Here is a 14,344-nt window from a genome sequence, read left to right as displayed (position 1 = left end):
GATTTTAAAGGAGCTGGCTGGGACGAAGGCTGCACAATTCCAATCCTCGGTGTAAAGAAAGTTGATGAAGAGATTTTTCTCCCTCTCCATTTCCTATAAAGAAAGAGGCATTGTGGGAGATTTAGAATGGGGAAAAAGGAGTACTCTTTGATGCACTGTATCCTAATGCAGTGACATCACTACTACAAGAGGCATCAATGTCCACTAAGTTGGCCAGCTTTAAAAGGATAATTTAAAATGCAAATTCATATAGGCTGAAATTTTAATATCAGCTATTCATAGGGATGTAGCTATTGGGATGGGAACAGAATGATGGCTTTGTCTCTCCAAATAATTCTACATCCCCCACATTAATTTTTTGTTCAGTCCTCAAGTTTCTAGCATTACAGATAGTAGAACATTAAAAATCGTTCACACCTAAAACTCAAATTTGCTGCACTGGCATTCCCTTGGTAACTTTGTCCCTTTTCTTTAGATGCCTAAACTGTATTTCTAAAGTTTTTAAGTTACTGAAACATTAATAATTTGGTAACTGAATGAAAATTTGATTTTGAATTTTTATTTGGGAGCAATGGTCTCATTTTTCACTTTCTCCTCCCCCTCTCCTATATCCTTGACTAACCATTAGGACTATATATTGTCTCTAGTAGCAGAAGTAGTAATGGGGAACATGAGTGGGTTTCACACAAACAGATTTAGTTACTGTGCAAAAGAAAGAAAGAAAGAAAGAAAGAAAGAAAGAAAGAAAGAAAGAAAAGGGCTGGACTAAATGTGTGGATGAGGTTTGACCCTTTACCCATCTGCCATATTTTCCTGTGAGCCTTTTGTTTCATGTTCCCCAGATATGTTTATTGTTTGTCATTCTCAGATCCTAAATGGAGAATGGAAAAGCCTACCTGGAGGGGGGTAACTGTGGGGTGACAGGAAGGATTAAACATATCTATCACCCTCTACTTGCCATATTCCTTTCATTTTGCAAACATGTGGGAGGTAAAATGTTGGTGGAGTAGATTGTCGTTGGAGCTAGCCAAGGTGCTGAATTGATCAATCTAATTGCTTTCAGTATTTGCCAAAATAACATCCACTTCCACGCTCATGGGACTCGGTGGCTTAGTGGTTAAGATGATAATTCTGATTATCGTAAGGTTGGAAGGTTGGCAGCTTGAGGCCCAAGTGCCAATGAGTGGGTGAGCTCCCATTGCTAGTCCTATATGCTTCTCTGTGCCTCCGACTGATGCAGTGACTAAGGATGGAGTCTCTCCTCTGAATGCCTGCCTCGAGTCGGTAATGGGATGGATGAAGGAAAACAAACTCAGTCTGAATCCAGAGAAAACGGAAGTACTGGTGATAGGTTCCCCAGGCCCGGGGAAGGAAATTTATCCACCTGTCCTGAATGGGGTCACACTTCCCCTGAAGGACGAAGTTCACAGTCTAGGAGTACTTCTGGACTCGTCTCTGCAGTTGACATCTCAAGTAGATGCGACGGTCAGAAGTGCTTACTATCAACTTCGGTTGATACGCCAACTGTGACCCTCCCTGGGCCAAAGGGACCTTGAAACTGTGGTACATGCTCTGGTAACCTCTCACTTAGATTTCTGTAATGCACTCTACATGGGGCAACCCTTGTACCAAACTTCAGTTAGTACAAAATATGGCAGCCAGATTGGTCACCGGTGCTTCCAGGTTTGACCATATAATACCTATTCTGAAAGATCTGCACTGGCTGCCTATTCACTTCTGAGCACAATACAAAGTGTTGGTTATTACCTATAAAGCCCTACATGGCTTGGGCCTGAGTTACTTGAGGGACCACATCTCCCCATATAATCTGTCCGGCACACTCAGAACATCCGGGAAGAACTTGCTGGAAATTCCACCATCTAAATATGTTATTACATCCCAGATGGCCTTCTCAGTAGTGGCCCCACAAATCTGGAATAGTCTTCCCGAGGAGCTCCGTCTGATCACCCCCCCACCCCCCGGGAAACATTTAAAAAGAGGCTTAAAACCTTCCTCTTCTGTAAAGCTTTCCCCCCTGGAAAATGAAGTTATGTACTTGATCCCATCGACTCTCTGCCTCACCCTATTCAATGATTGTTTTTATATCTGTATATCGTACATTGTGTTATTGGTTTTTATCTATTTTATGAGATGTTTGTAATTGGTTTTAATTCTATGTAAACCGCTTTGATCTTTTGGAAAATCGGTATATAAATAAAATTTATTATTATTATTATTATTATTTTCTGCCAACCTAGCAGTTTGAAAGCATGCAAATGCAAGTAGATAAGTATGTACCACTTTGATGGAAAGCTAACAGCATTCGGTGCAGTCATGCTGGGCACATGACCATCCGTGTCATCTTTGGACAACATTGGCTCTTTGGATTAGTAACAAAGATGAGCACCAGTTACAGTCAGTTACGACTTTATATTCATGTGATGAGAAACCTTTATCTTTATCACACTCAATGCCTTCTCTCACTAGACTGTGGTAAATGTGGATTGTATTTCTTGTTGCTTAGACTTACCATAAAAGTTTGCTATGACATCAACATGAATAAAACTATTTTTAAGAATTGGAAACACAACCCCCCAAATAATAACAAAACTGTTTCGCCACACTATTGTAGTAATATTATTCAACTCAGTGTGGCAGTTTGTTTGAATCAGTCCACATGTGGTCTTGCAACCAAGTAAAGTAAATGCTCTCTTATATTGTTTTGTTGGATGATCAGCAATGCAGCCAGTGGGAAAGCATCTGCTGCTTGAGGATTTTCTCTGAGGTTAGGGTTGCTTTTTTAAAAACCTGAATGGCTAAGCAGCCAATACATTTGTGTTGAAGTCCCACAAGCCATTAGTTCAAGCTTCACTTCATTACTGTAGTAACTCTCAAACTGAATATGTATGTTTTAAAGTCTTTGGAGCTCATAGCTAGTATGTCCTCAAGTAATCTCTAAATATATGGGGGAAATGTGAACTTAAGCTCTTCTTATATGGTCCTTGAATAAACTGCTTAACCTCTGTGATTTTCCATCTGTAAAATGAGTTGACAGAAAAGTCATAAAAATTAATACTGGAAAACTATTGGGGGTTCATCAGAATGTAGTTGCTTGCAAACCATTGTTGTGCTATAATTACATTGAGAAGGAACATTGAAATGAACATTTGCTTCAGTGGATTTCATTCATTAGTATGCATGAAAATTTAGTGGCCTTTCTTTTTGACTGATGATCTAAAGTCATTGCTGCATATGTTTATCCAAAACCCAGTACACTATAAAGCAGAAATCTCAAATTGTACACAAAGTGAATACATAGCATGGTTGAAAGTTATGCAGTTATGGCACCATTATTGTTAGAGCATCTGAATATGCTTTATGAACATTCCCAAAATTTGTATTCATTATCTCAGTCTCATGCTCTTCTCAAAATTTATAACAGGTTGATTCTCAAAAGAAGGCTTCTAATGTAATGGCACCTCAGTTTTGGAAACCCTCTTTATTATCCTTCAGTCATGTGGTGCAGACAGCATTGCTTCTGTTAGGTTTCGATAGTTAATGCTTTCCTTTGATTTTATGGTTAATTCCTGGTTTAATTGCATTGTATTTTTTCCAGTTTGTTTTGTTCATTTGTTATATCTGTATGTGAATGAGAGAAAAAGAAAAGAAGAGAGAGAGAACTTTTGAGTTTTTATCTACATATGGTCATGAATAGTCATTAACTGATATTTTATTTGTGCATTATAAAAATGTAAATGTAAAGGTTTTCCCTTGACATGAATGTCTAGTCCTAACTGACTTATACAAACATGAAGATAGCTGTCAAATTGGTTGTGCCTTCTCAGAGATGTCTAACACTCTATCTGCATTGCAGAAATAATCTAGTTTGACACCATTTTAGTTGTCATGGCTCAGTGCTATGGAATTCTGGGAACTATAGTTTTGTGAGACATTTAGCCTTCTCTGCCAGAGAAATCTGGTGCCACAACAAACTACAATTCTCAGATGCATTGAGCCATGACAGTTAAAGTGGTATCAAAGGTGGTTATTTCTACAGTGCAGATACAGTCTCAGTATCTTACATGCATACATGCAGCCCTCTCTTTCCCTTATGACTTAGTGTCTGCAGAACTATTCAGTCCTTGCGCAAGGGGGAGTCCAAAGCTTTGGTGGTCCCTGAGCAGTTGATTGTGGAATTATAGGGTCCAGCTAACTGCACAAAGGTATATTTATGCTGCACTAAAAGTGTTTAAAGTTTGGCCACTGAATGTAAGATTAATCCAGAAATTTATTAAATAACTAATAGTGCTGAAGCATTAATCTAAAACACACAGCTATATTTTCAAGTAGACCCCAAACTTTAGGGTACTTTTTTCCCATTCCCAAATAGAGATGGGTGAAAATTTGGTTCACTTTGAATTTTAATAAGAACTTTCTGAAAATTTCAGATTTTTTCATAAATGTGACAGAAATTGATTTTTAAAAAATGAATTTAGGAGAATGCAAAAGTGAGAGAGTCACCCATCCAGGGAGAAAAACTTGAGTGCTTATCACTTTAAGGACTTAAGTTTGAATGCTTGTGTATTCAACTATGTCTGAGGTGCTGAATTAGGTTTGCCACCTTTTTCTTCTGACAACCTCCTGAAAGCTACAAGGCAGACATGATTGAGCATCACCTTACCAAAAATAACTATCTACTGAATTTAGCAGCACTGAAAGTTGAAAATTTATTTCAGTTCATTCTTGAAGAGAGCAGATTTTTAAAATCTCTTCATAAACAGACTGGAGAAAACCTGAAATTAAATTTTAAAAAGAATGTAGAAAAAAAGCAAAAGTGTTGAATGTATCCATCCCTAATAAACCCTCCTAAGAATTGTGTTGTTTAAAGGCACATGAATATTTGTCTTTGGAAAATGCATTGCCTTAAAAAAGTTTGTACTTAGATAATACATTAGACAAAAAGTACACATAAGTAAGTCATTAAAAAGTGATAAAAATAATGAACACTTGGGCATTGCATTGAGATTAATTGAAATAAGGACATAAATAAAATGTCAAAATAAAAAGAGAGCACATAATTTTAAAGGTTTTATTTGACCTATTATTATTGATGTGTTCTTGACATATGCAGTAACTACAAAAAAAGTACAGTATAAAATTTTCAGTTATTGGTATGGAGTGGTCAGTTTCTGCATTAAAACAAAATTCCACTTCCCTGGGAGTATGATACAGACACTATTCTCAGAACTCATCCCATTGGATCATACAGTGGATCAGCTCAGCCTGGAAGCTCAGCCTGACATCATATTTCATCTTAGAAATGAACTGGCCTCACCTCACTTTCATTTATTACATTGCAAACACCAGCAAAACCTCATAGCTTTTTATATTTTCAAAAATCTTATTTGACAAAACGTGAAAGAAATCTGGAGACAGAGTAGACCCTTTTGAAGAAGAGAAGCCTACCAAATGACAGACAGAGGTCTGGTGTGAGTGGATGGGCTCACACTCATGGGAACTTTTAAATTTGTTTTTTTAAAAGGAATTCACCCCTCCTTTTGGTTTTCTGTATAATTTGATGTGTTCTCTTGTATGAGCCTCATTCGCTCTCTTTTACACACACACACATGCACACACACACACAATGTGCTCAAATAATGCTTAGTGTAACTTATAAAATCATCTCTGTTTGCAAAGCCACTAGTGTTGCAGCACATTCTTCAAGCTGGAAAGAATTTCCTTCTAATCACTTTTCATTAAGAACCAGCTTGCATGGTTACATTAAGGCAACCAGCCAATTTTACAGCATCCACATTTTCTCCCAGCCAAGCAATTAAGTTCCTTATATTCCTCACTACTGTTCTTACTATGATTGAAAGAGAAGGGAGAGATAAAGGAAACTCTGGCAAAGTTGTTCCCCAGTTGAAAGCTACAGAAGCACATGCATTTTAGCCAATTGGACTATAATCCCCAACATCCCCAAATATAACACAGTTCATGCTATCTGGGGATGATTGAGTTTATAGTCCCTCAAAGATTCCACTTTAAGGAATGCTACTTTAGATTATAGAATCTTTTCTTTTCTTTTATAGCTGACTGACATTGTACAGTATCTCCTGCCATGAGTTCTCTCACTGGTTAAAAGAAATGACTTTCTGAGGAAGTCCCTTAGTGGCATGATATGCATGTTCCTTGCTGAAAAAGAAAGAGAAATGGAATCATAGTGGCAGTGAATGAAAAATGCATTACGGTATGACCTGGAGAGGACAGTGGTTCAGTCAACATAAGCTAGTCATCTTTCTGCATCTTCCTCTCAGGAATTCTGGCTTCTCATAGGTGAATGAATGAATAAGACATTAATCTATTACTAATGAAGTTGAAGCAGGCAAAGGAGAGGTTGAAAACAAGGTATAAGAGCAACTTCTTGAAAATAATTCATTTAAGTTGTATCAGAAGGGCCAACTCACCAGGGAACTAACAGTCAAGGCACAAGGGCTCCCAATGAATTAAGTCTAACAATCTGGGTTTAAAACATTAAGCAACAAGGGTTTAATGGGAGTGTTGAACTGTCCAAGGCACATGCTGCATCTGGGCTATCTCCTCCAGCACTCAGTGGGTGAAACAGCCCCAGTCCCAAAGTAATAGTGTTTGGCATCCTCTTTGTCAAGGGTGCAGTAAATTGTTCTAGTTTTTATTCTAGATTTTAAGGGAGTTATCCTCAGTGCTGAATCATATCCCGCAAATAGTTTCAGCACCCTGGAAAGCTCCTAAAAGTCTATAATAGGGGTGGGCAACTGTGAAAAATGAGGAGCTGCATTAGCCTTCCAGGTTACCTGCTCCTGCTGGAAAAAATTGGTTGTTTTTTTGCCCCCAAATACCTCTATGTGATATGGGAGGCATCTTTTGGGGACTTTGGGGGCCCCTGGGGGGCATTTTGGAACATTTTGAGGCAAAACATTTTAATAGAAAAATTCCATTTTGACCCTTGGGAGGCTCAAGACATGTGGAAATGTGTGAGGGCCCTAGAGATCATTTTGTGGCATTTTGGAGTAAAAATAATATTTCCAAGGGGCCCTGGGAGCCACATAAATGGCCCTGTCAAATGAAGTGCCTATCAAAGGGGGAAGAGGAGGAGACACTGCCAGGTATCCTTGGGAGCATAATGGTTACAAATAAAGCCAAGAGCAAGTGATCTGCCAAATCTGGCTGGGAATGTGACTGAAGTTTGCTGGATACCAAGGGTAGAATCCTCTTCATGGTATACATTTATGTAACCAGAGGTGTTTGGTTTTTTGGGGGGGGGGTGGTATGTTATCCAAGAAGGCATTCAGTATCTCCTTGTCCAGGAATGTTACATTTTGAGCCAGGTAACTATATAGTGTACCATGGATGGCCAAGAAAACAACTGAATGAATTCTAGAACAGATTAAGCCTGAACTCTCCCTGGAAGCCAGAATGACTAAATTCAGTTTGTCATAGTTTGGCCACATCACGAAGACATGAATCGCTGGAAAAGGCAATGATGCTAGGAAAGGTAGAGGGCAGTAGAAAGTGAGGAAGACCACAATGCAGATGGATGGATTCAATCAGAGAGGCCATGGCCATGAGTCCGTAGGACTCGAGCAGAGCAGTGGAGGACAGGTGGTCTTGGCATCCACAGGGTTGCCATGAGTCAAGGTCAACTCAAGGGCAGTTAGCCACAACAGCCTCCTTGTTGGGGTGTTAGATGACAGATGGGTGCAACTCTTCCCACTAACTCAGATGGCCACTGAGTGATCATGGTATGGGGTTAACAGGTTCCCTCTGTGCCTGTCACCCAGCTATCAGCTGTTGCTCTCCTGGGCCTTCATGAAATTATACTGGTGAAACATTGTGTTCTGCCAGTTTCAAAGAGCATCTCAGCCCAAGTTTTATTCAGATATGTTGCTGTCATATCTACAATTTCAGTAATTCAAGAGCCTTATAAGACTTAAAGGGGAAAATATTGATGTCATCTCTTACTCCTTTTTTGCATGAAAATTCACACCTCATCTTGAGAATCACACATTTACAAGGGTTGTGGGGAAATTTCTTGAGGAATAAAGTAAGCACAAAACAATTGACATCTTTTAAAAAGTGCAGAACTGGCAAATAATCCACAGAAAATCATTTTAAGTAGCAAGCAAAAGTTGTGTAAATTAAACTGTGCAAATGGTACTGCCATGGGAGCAGGCAGAATGCTGCAAAGACAACAGGAGCTGTAGAAAAGTGGACTGCATTCAGGAGAAAAAGGACACAATGAGACTAGTGTGAAAGCATGGAAGGAGAAGACCCAGAAGTATCTGGGTAAGAGGGGTGAAGAAAGCTGACTGCCTGCCAAAGAGTGTAGAAGTGATGTTATCAGTGTGTAGCAGAGTGTAGAGAAAAGACAGAAGGCTACCAGAGGCTTATTATTGGGTCCATACAGACAGGCCAAAATAAAGCTGCTTTGGGTCACTTTGGAAGTATGCTGTTTCAATGATACATGTGTCCTAAGAGGCCAGAAGCTGCAACAAAGCTGTGCTCCAGTCCTTAGGCTTTGGTGCAGCTTCTGGCCTCTTAAGATGTGTGTATCATTGAAACAGCATACTTCCAAAGTGACCCAAAGCAGCTTTATTTTGGCCTGTCTGTACAGGCCCCTTGTCACCATTTTCCTCCACTAATATTCTTCAATCTCCATGCATGGCAGGATGATAATTGTGTGCCCCTACAGCTGTTGTTGGACTGCAGCTCTCAGCATTCCTCATCATTAGCTATCATGGCTAATTTTGCTGGGAGTTGCAGTCCAATGGTGTCTGGATGGCCATGCAATTCTGAACTCTTGCCTAGGGAATGAAGGAAGAATCATTTGCCACTTCCTGGGCAGAAACTTCCTGTTAGTTTATCTTAGGTGGTAAACATGTAACAGCAATAAACTGGACATCTCATCACCCATCAGTGGACCATTTCTAATCTGAACATGAAGCTTGCTGTGCCGTTTAATCTCATATTTAATTCTGTCTTCCTTTTGCAGAAGCATGGCATCTTTGCATTGTAAGAAATGTTACTGTAAGGAAAATCAAAGTTCAGCACCCGGTTGGGGAAATAAACCCATATTCATGGTTTATGGAAGCCAATCCCTCTTCCTTCTCTGCAACACAGTTCATTATTTTTCTGCTCCATACAGCAAGCACCTTTGAAATGCCATTGGGGGAAAAGTCATAAAAATTTTCATCTGAATTGCCCCTTGGATCAGAAATCAGGGGGGAAAAGCTACCACATTATAATTTCACTTATGCACTCAGACTCTATTTTTGGCTTTCAATCAAGAAGCTGATATACCAATTTAGTGAAAACCAATCAGTATCTAGCGTGGGCACAAAGGTCTCCATGTCCTGTGGCTTACCAACTTTTCAAGGTTGTTCCATGTACCATGGAACTTTAAAACACTGACACTTTGACTGCCCTTGTTATATGCCAGCTTTAAAATATTTTAAAACTGTATCATCAACTGCGGTGTTGTCTGGACTGGCTCAGTGAGGATGGAACAAGACACTGTGCTGAGGTAGTTCTGCTTTTGTCTGAAGGGTCAGTTGTATACTGACTGGGAGGACTGGGTTTCTGCCCTTTTAGCACTTGTGCTGTGGGGTGCCCCAGGTCAAACTCCTGTCCCTGATGTTTCAACATCTATAGGAAAGATTGGGAAGAGTCATGAGGGGATTTGGCTGGGGTGTCATACAGATGATAGCTCTGTTCCTCTATTATATCTGAATCCACTGGGGCTATACACAACTTAGACTGATGCCTGGATGCAGTGCTCACCATAATGAGGTCTAACTGACTGAAGTTAAATCAAGGAAAGATGAATCTTGGTAGTACTCCCCAGATCTGGAAGTTGGATTATCTACCTATCCTGAATAGTGTGGGGATAACTCTTAATCTGTATCACTAGAGTTCCATGTGCCTTCAGTGGCAGAAAGCATCTGCTACCAGTTACAGTTGACCCTTCAGTTAAAGCCATTCCTGAATTGAATCTATGCATTAGTAACATTAGGACAGTATTACTGGTCTATAGTAATATGCTCTGTGTGGAGCATATTGAATGTGGAGTTTTAAATGGCTTGGAAACTTCAGTAGGGGTGAATGTAATGTAGTGAGTAGGTTGCTTAATGGAGCCTCTGACTCTATATGTAAAACTCCTGTGTTGAAAGACCTTCATTGGTTGCCAGTTGGCTAATGAGCCAAGTTCAAAGTGTTACTTTTGTCTTTTAAGGCCTTGCATTGCTCACAGTTTATATGTGACTGTATCCCATATAGATCCCTGCTATCTTTACTGTTTGAGGTGAAGTCTGCTTACCATACGCTGGCCTGGGGAAACTCACTGGCAATGCGAAAGAGGCACTTTCCTGTTGTGGCACCCATCATATGAAATGATTTCCCACAGGCTTCTAAAGACTTACTCAGTTCTCCAGGCATGTTCCTGATTGTTTACCATATTACTATGTGGTCTGTAACTGCTGCATTTTAATGAATTGTATTTATAGTGAATTGTTTTATTTTTTTAGTATTTTTGAGTAATTGATTTTATTCAGTTTGCTTTTACTGTGAGCCATTTTGTCAAAATGAAAAGCAGTAAAAATATTGCTAAATAAATGATAAAGCTGATTGTACATATGATGGATATGAGATATGAAATGTACTTGTCAGTATGATTTGTTATATTATTATCACTATAAAATAATTCCTGTTTCCTATTATATACCTGACTTCTCTTTCACCACATAAACGTGACTTGTATCTTAGGAATTCAGCCTTTGTTAACTGGGTTTGTTTCCTATGATGTGTCACTGCCTAGTTCACTAATTGCAGAAACTTATTGCATAAATGTGAATACAAAACAAAATTAAAAGATTGTTGCTTCAAAATGATTTTACAGCTAAACATTCTCTCCAACAGATTATGAAGAAAATGAGCAACATCTATGAATCAGCGGCAAATACCCTGGGAATCTTCAGCAGCCCATGCCTGACTAAGGTGGAACTGAGAGTTGCATGCAAAGGCATATCGGACAGGGATGCCCTCTCCAAGCCAGATCCCTGTGTTATCCTGAAAATGCAGTCTCATGGGCAGTGGTTTGAGGTAGGATACCACTTAAATATATCTTGGATGTGTTCTCCCTCTTCTCTCTTACGATTTGATGTCATACTGCAGTAGTACCAACACATTTGGGAGTATAAAAGCATTGGCATATAGACACACAGAAGACTTTGTCAGTGGGAATAATGGGAAAGTATGGTGTGGGTGTTGAGAGGTTGAATGGACAATGTCTTAAGAAATTTGCTGGGACAACTACTATGTGATTTGAACTGCAGAAAGAAAAAAACAAGATATCCAATCGAGAAGTATATGAATGCAGCAGTAGGTAGTCTTTTGCATGCCAGTATTGATTCAGTGTACTCACAAGTAAGATGTCTTGCATTGCCAGCACTGAATTCTCATATAGTGATGTATAGCACAGGTATCTGTGCTCTGATCCTATTTGGTACCCATGATGCAAAGAGGAGATCTCTGTGAACAACTTGATCTGACAAGAGCTGAGGGTGAATTAGGCCTTACAAAACCCTGTCTTTGTTCCACTCCAAACAAGCACCGCTCTTTGCTGAAAGAATGGAGAGTCTCAGAGGGTCAAATGACTGGTTTTGAGATGGATACTTCTCCACTTCTGCCACTGAGCAGGTGTAACATTAGAGTAGGCACATGAATCTTTAGGGTAGGTGGGGATCCAGGAGTCTGGTCTAGCTGGTCAGCCAGTGTTATGGCCAAGTTCTCCCCCAAGCCCTAGGCTGGGATCAGGCCAGTTCTTCGTCCAACACCTAAAGCATGGAAGAGTACAATTCATATAACTTGGCCATGCTGGCTGTGGCATTCTGGGAATTATGGGGCAGTACAGATGCTCCGGGTTGGTGCCGCAGCAGCCACATGCTGCAACACTGACTTGCTCCCTAAAAGAAACTGCTCCAAGCAGGTTCTTGGAAGGGGCAGCACAGGCGCGCTTGTGCGCTATGATGATGTCCCTTCTGGCCAGCGCCGTTTGGGCACTGTGCACCACAGACATCATTATGGCACGCGCTATGTGGACAGGCGTGTCCCATGATGGTGGCAGGGTGAATGCTCTGCCCTAGTTCAGCCCTAGTACACGGTTAGGCCAGCACAAAGTGCTGGTCTGTACTGCCTCATAGTCTCCCATACAAAAAGTAACATTCACAAATGCTGAATGAACAGGTTCAAGATTTCAAGGTGTGGTGTAATTTAAGTTTCCTAAGGCTTCAGCCTTTAGTAAGGAAATAAAAATACTGAATTATCAAAAATGTCAAAGCCAAGCCTGTTAGGGTCTAGCTTTAAATCAGCAGAATAGTAGAAATGTGCTTTGTCTAACTATGGCCTGTTCCGCACAGGCACCCTAGTACGTGCTCGGCACATACTAGGGTTAGGAAGGGGCGTCCTTTCCGGATGCCTCTAACCCTAGTACACACCGAGCGCGTACAAAATGGTGGCACCCATTCTACATGGACACCGCCATCTTGACGTAGTGGGCGCTTAGCGTCTGCACGTCGCGGTAATGACGCTGCAAGTGCACCATTGGCGCCTTGCAGTGTCATTGCCATGCCGCAAAAAGAAGCTGCTTTTTGCAGCTTCTTTTTGCTGCTTGGAGGAGTCGCACAGTTTGGCTGCTGAGGCTCCTCCACGCAGCAAATGAGGGTGCTTTTCAGACCGCCCTTTTGGGTGGTCTGTAAAGCGCCTATGCTTCTTTAAGAATAGAGACTAACTACAAAAACAACACATGTGGTTTGTAGTTCAAACAAGAATTTACTAATTGCTTTAATCTATGTATGCATAAAAACTACAATGCACCCTTCCATTACACGGGGATTCATTCAGAACCCCCCTCCCGTGTAAGGGGAAAATGCATATAGTCAAGCCCCATTAGAAGTAGTGGGGCTTGCACCCGCGATGTGCCATAGGATGCGCGCTGCGGGCATGCGCCCCATTACCTCTTCCTGGTGTGTTGATGCTTCTTCCGGTGCAGGCTTTTAGCATATGCTGGAAGCTGCATAAGCCGCACGCACGTATAACACGAGCACACTGTATATCCTAATCTAGCTAGCAAATAGTTCAGGTAAAAGAAATCATTATCTCACCATCTTTCCAAAGAAAGTTGAGAGAAGTGGAAGATGGAAAACCAAACAGCTCAGGAGAAAATGTTTGGGAGATGGTCTGTTAGTTCCAAAGGGGAAGTGACCCAAATCACATGTTTAGTTTGAATGAGAGGGAGGGAGAGAGAGGAGAGTTTGCATGCAGGAAATCCCTATCTATCTAAAGAGGGGGAGAAAGATCCAGCACAAGGTGGAACAAGTGGGACAGGAGTTCCATTTTCATACATTCTCTTCACCAAGCAGGTCTGAATCTAGGTGGGTGTCTTCTCTTTCCTAGCTTGGTGAGTTTCCTGTAAGGCAGCCATTTAATACAATTTACCAGTTAGTACCTTAGTGTCCTTAGTCTATGAGCGCAACTTCAAAGGGCAAGTGGTTTTCTATAATTCAGAGGTCTTTTTTCATATCACCCCAGGTGATGTTAACATGGAGATAATCTGATCCTATTCAGGTCCATGACTCCATTGAATTTAATAGGCAGAAGAGAAATATTTTAAAATTATCTGGAGATCTGTATTGAGTACTCTAAATCGGTGATCACAGATTGGGTGACAGAGGTGGAGAGAAATTCCACCACCACCCCACTCTGCATCATACTAGGTGATGAATTGTTACTCTGTGTATTTTATGTTCAGATTATCCTTTTTTTCCTTTTGTTCCCAGGAAAGAAGGGCTCAGTATTGCCATCTGTGAGAGCACAAAAGTGTAAAATGACCTTTAAGATGAAAATAATTTAAGGATAACAGGATTAAAAATAAAACCAACAAAACTGATTAATCACCAACCATAATTAAAGCTTTTTCTGCTGTTACATAAGGTCACTTGCTTCAAAACACATTAATTATGGAAACAAATTTCCCCGTAAAAATTTGCCTTTACCAGGAAAGAGTGGTTCTGACATCAACAATATGTCTTACAGACAGTCATCAATGCCTACTGTTCCAATTTTAAACAATTGCATATCCAAAAGAAGTACAATCAACAACTTGGAGGTATGACATGAACATCTTGAAATATCAGGATGGTTACTAATTCCCTATAAAAAGTGATTTTTAAAAAATACAAAAGGTATGACCTAACAGGGAGCAGCAAAGTAATCCTAGGTACCGTAGGTAACTTGCATGGGACATTCCTGG

General features: G+C 40.4%; 1 protein-coding gene across 2 annotated transcripts in view; it reads left to right on the top strand.

The window, feature by feature from the left end:
* Positions 1-14,344, top strand: part of CPNE4 (copine 4) — a 218,179-nt gene that overhangs the window by 49,475 nt on the left and 154,360 nt on the right. For both annotated transcript variants that reach the window (XM_042477130.1, XM_042477128.1), the window contains exon 2: positions 10,954-11,136. In XM_042477130.1, the coding sequence (XP_042333064.1) occupies positions 10,957-11,136 (180 nt within the window). In that variant the 5' untranslated portion in view covers positions 10,954-10,956. The remainder of the gene's footprint in view (positions 1-10,953; positions 11,137-14,344) is intronic.

Source organism: Sceloporus undulatus, chromosome 6 (genome assembly GCF_019175285.1).
Source record: "Sceloporus undulatus isolate JIND9_A2432 ecotype Alabama chromosome 6, SceUnd_v1.1, whole genome shotgun sequence".
In the NCBI taxonomy this organism is placed as follows: domain Eukaryota; kingdom Metazoa; phylum Chordata; class Lepidosauria; order Squamata; family Phrynosomatidae; genus Sceloporus; species Sceloporus undulatus.
This window is presented reverse-complemented; position numbering and strand designations above follow the sequence as displayed.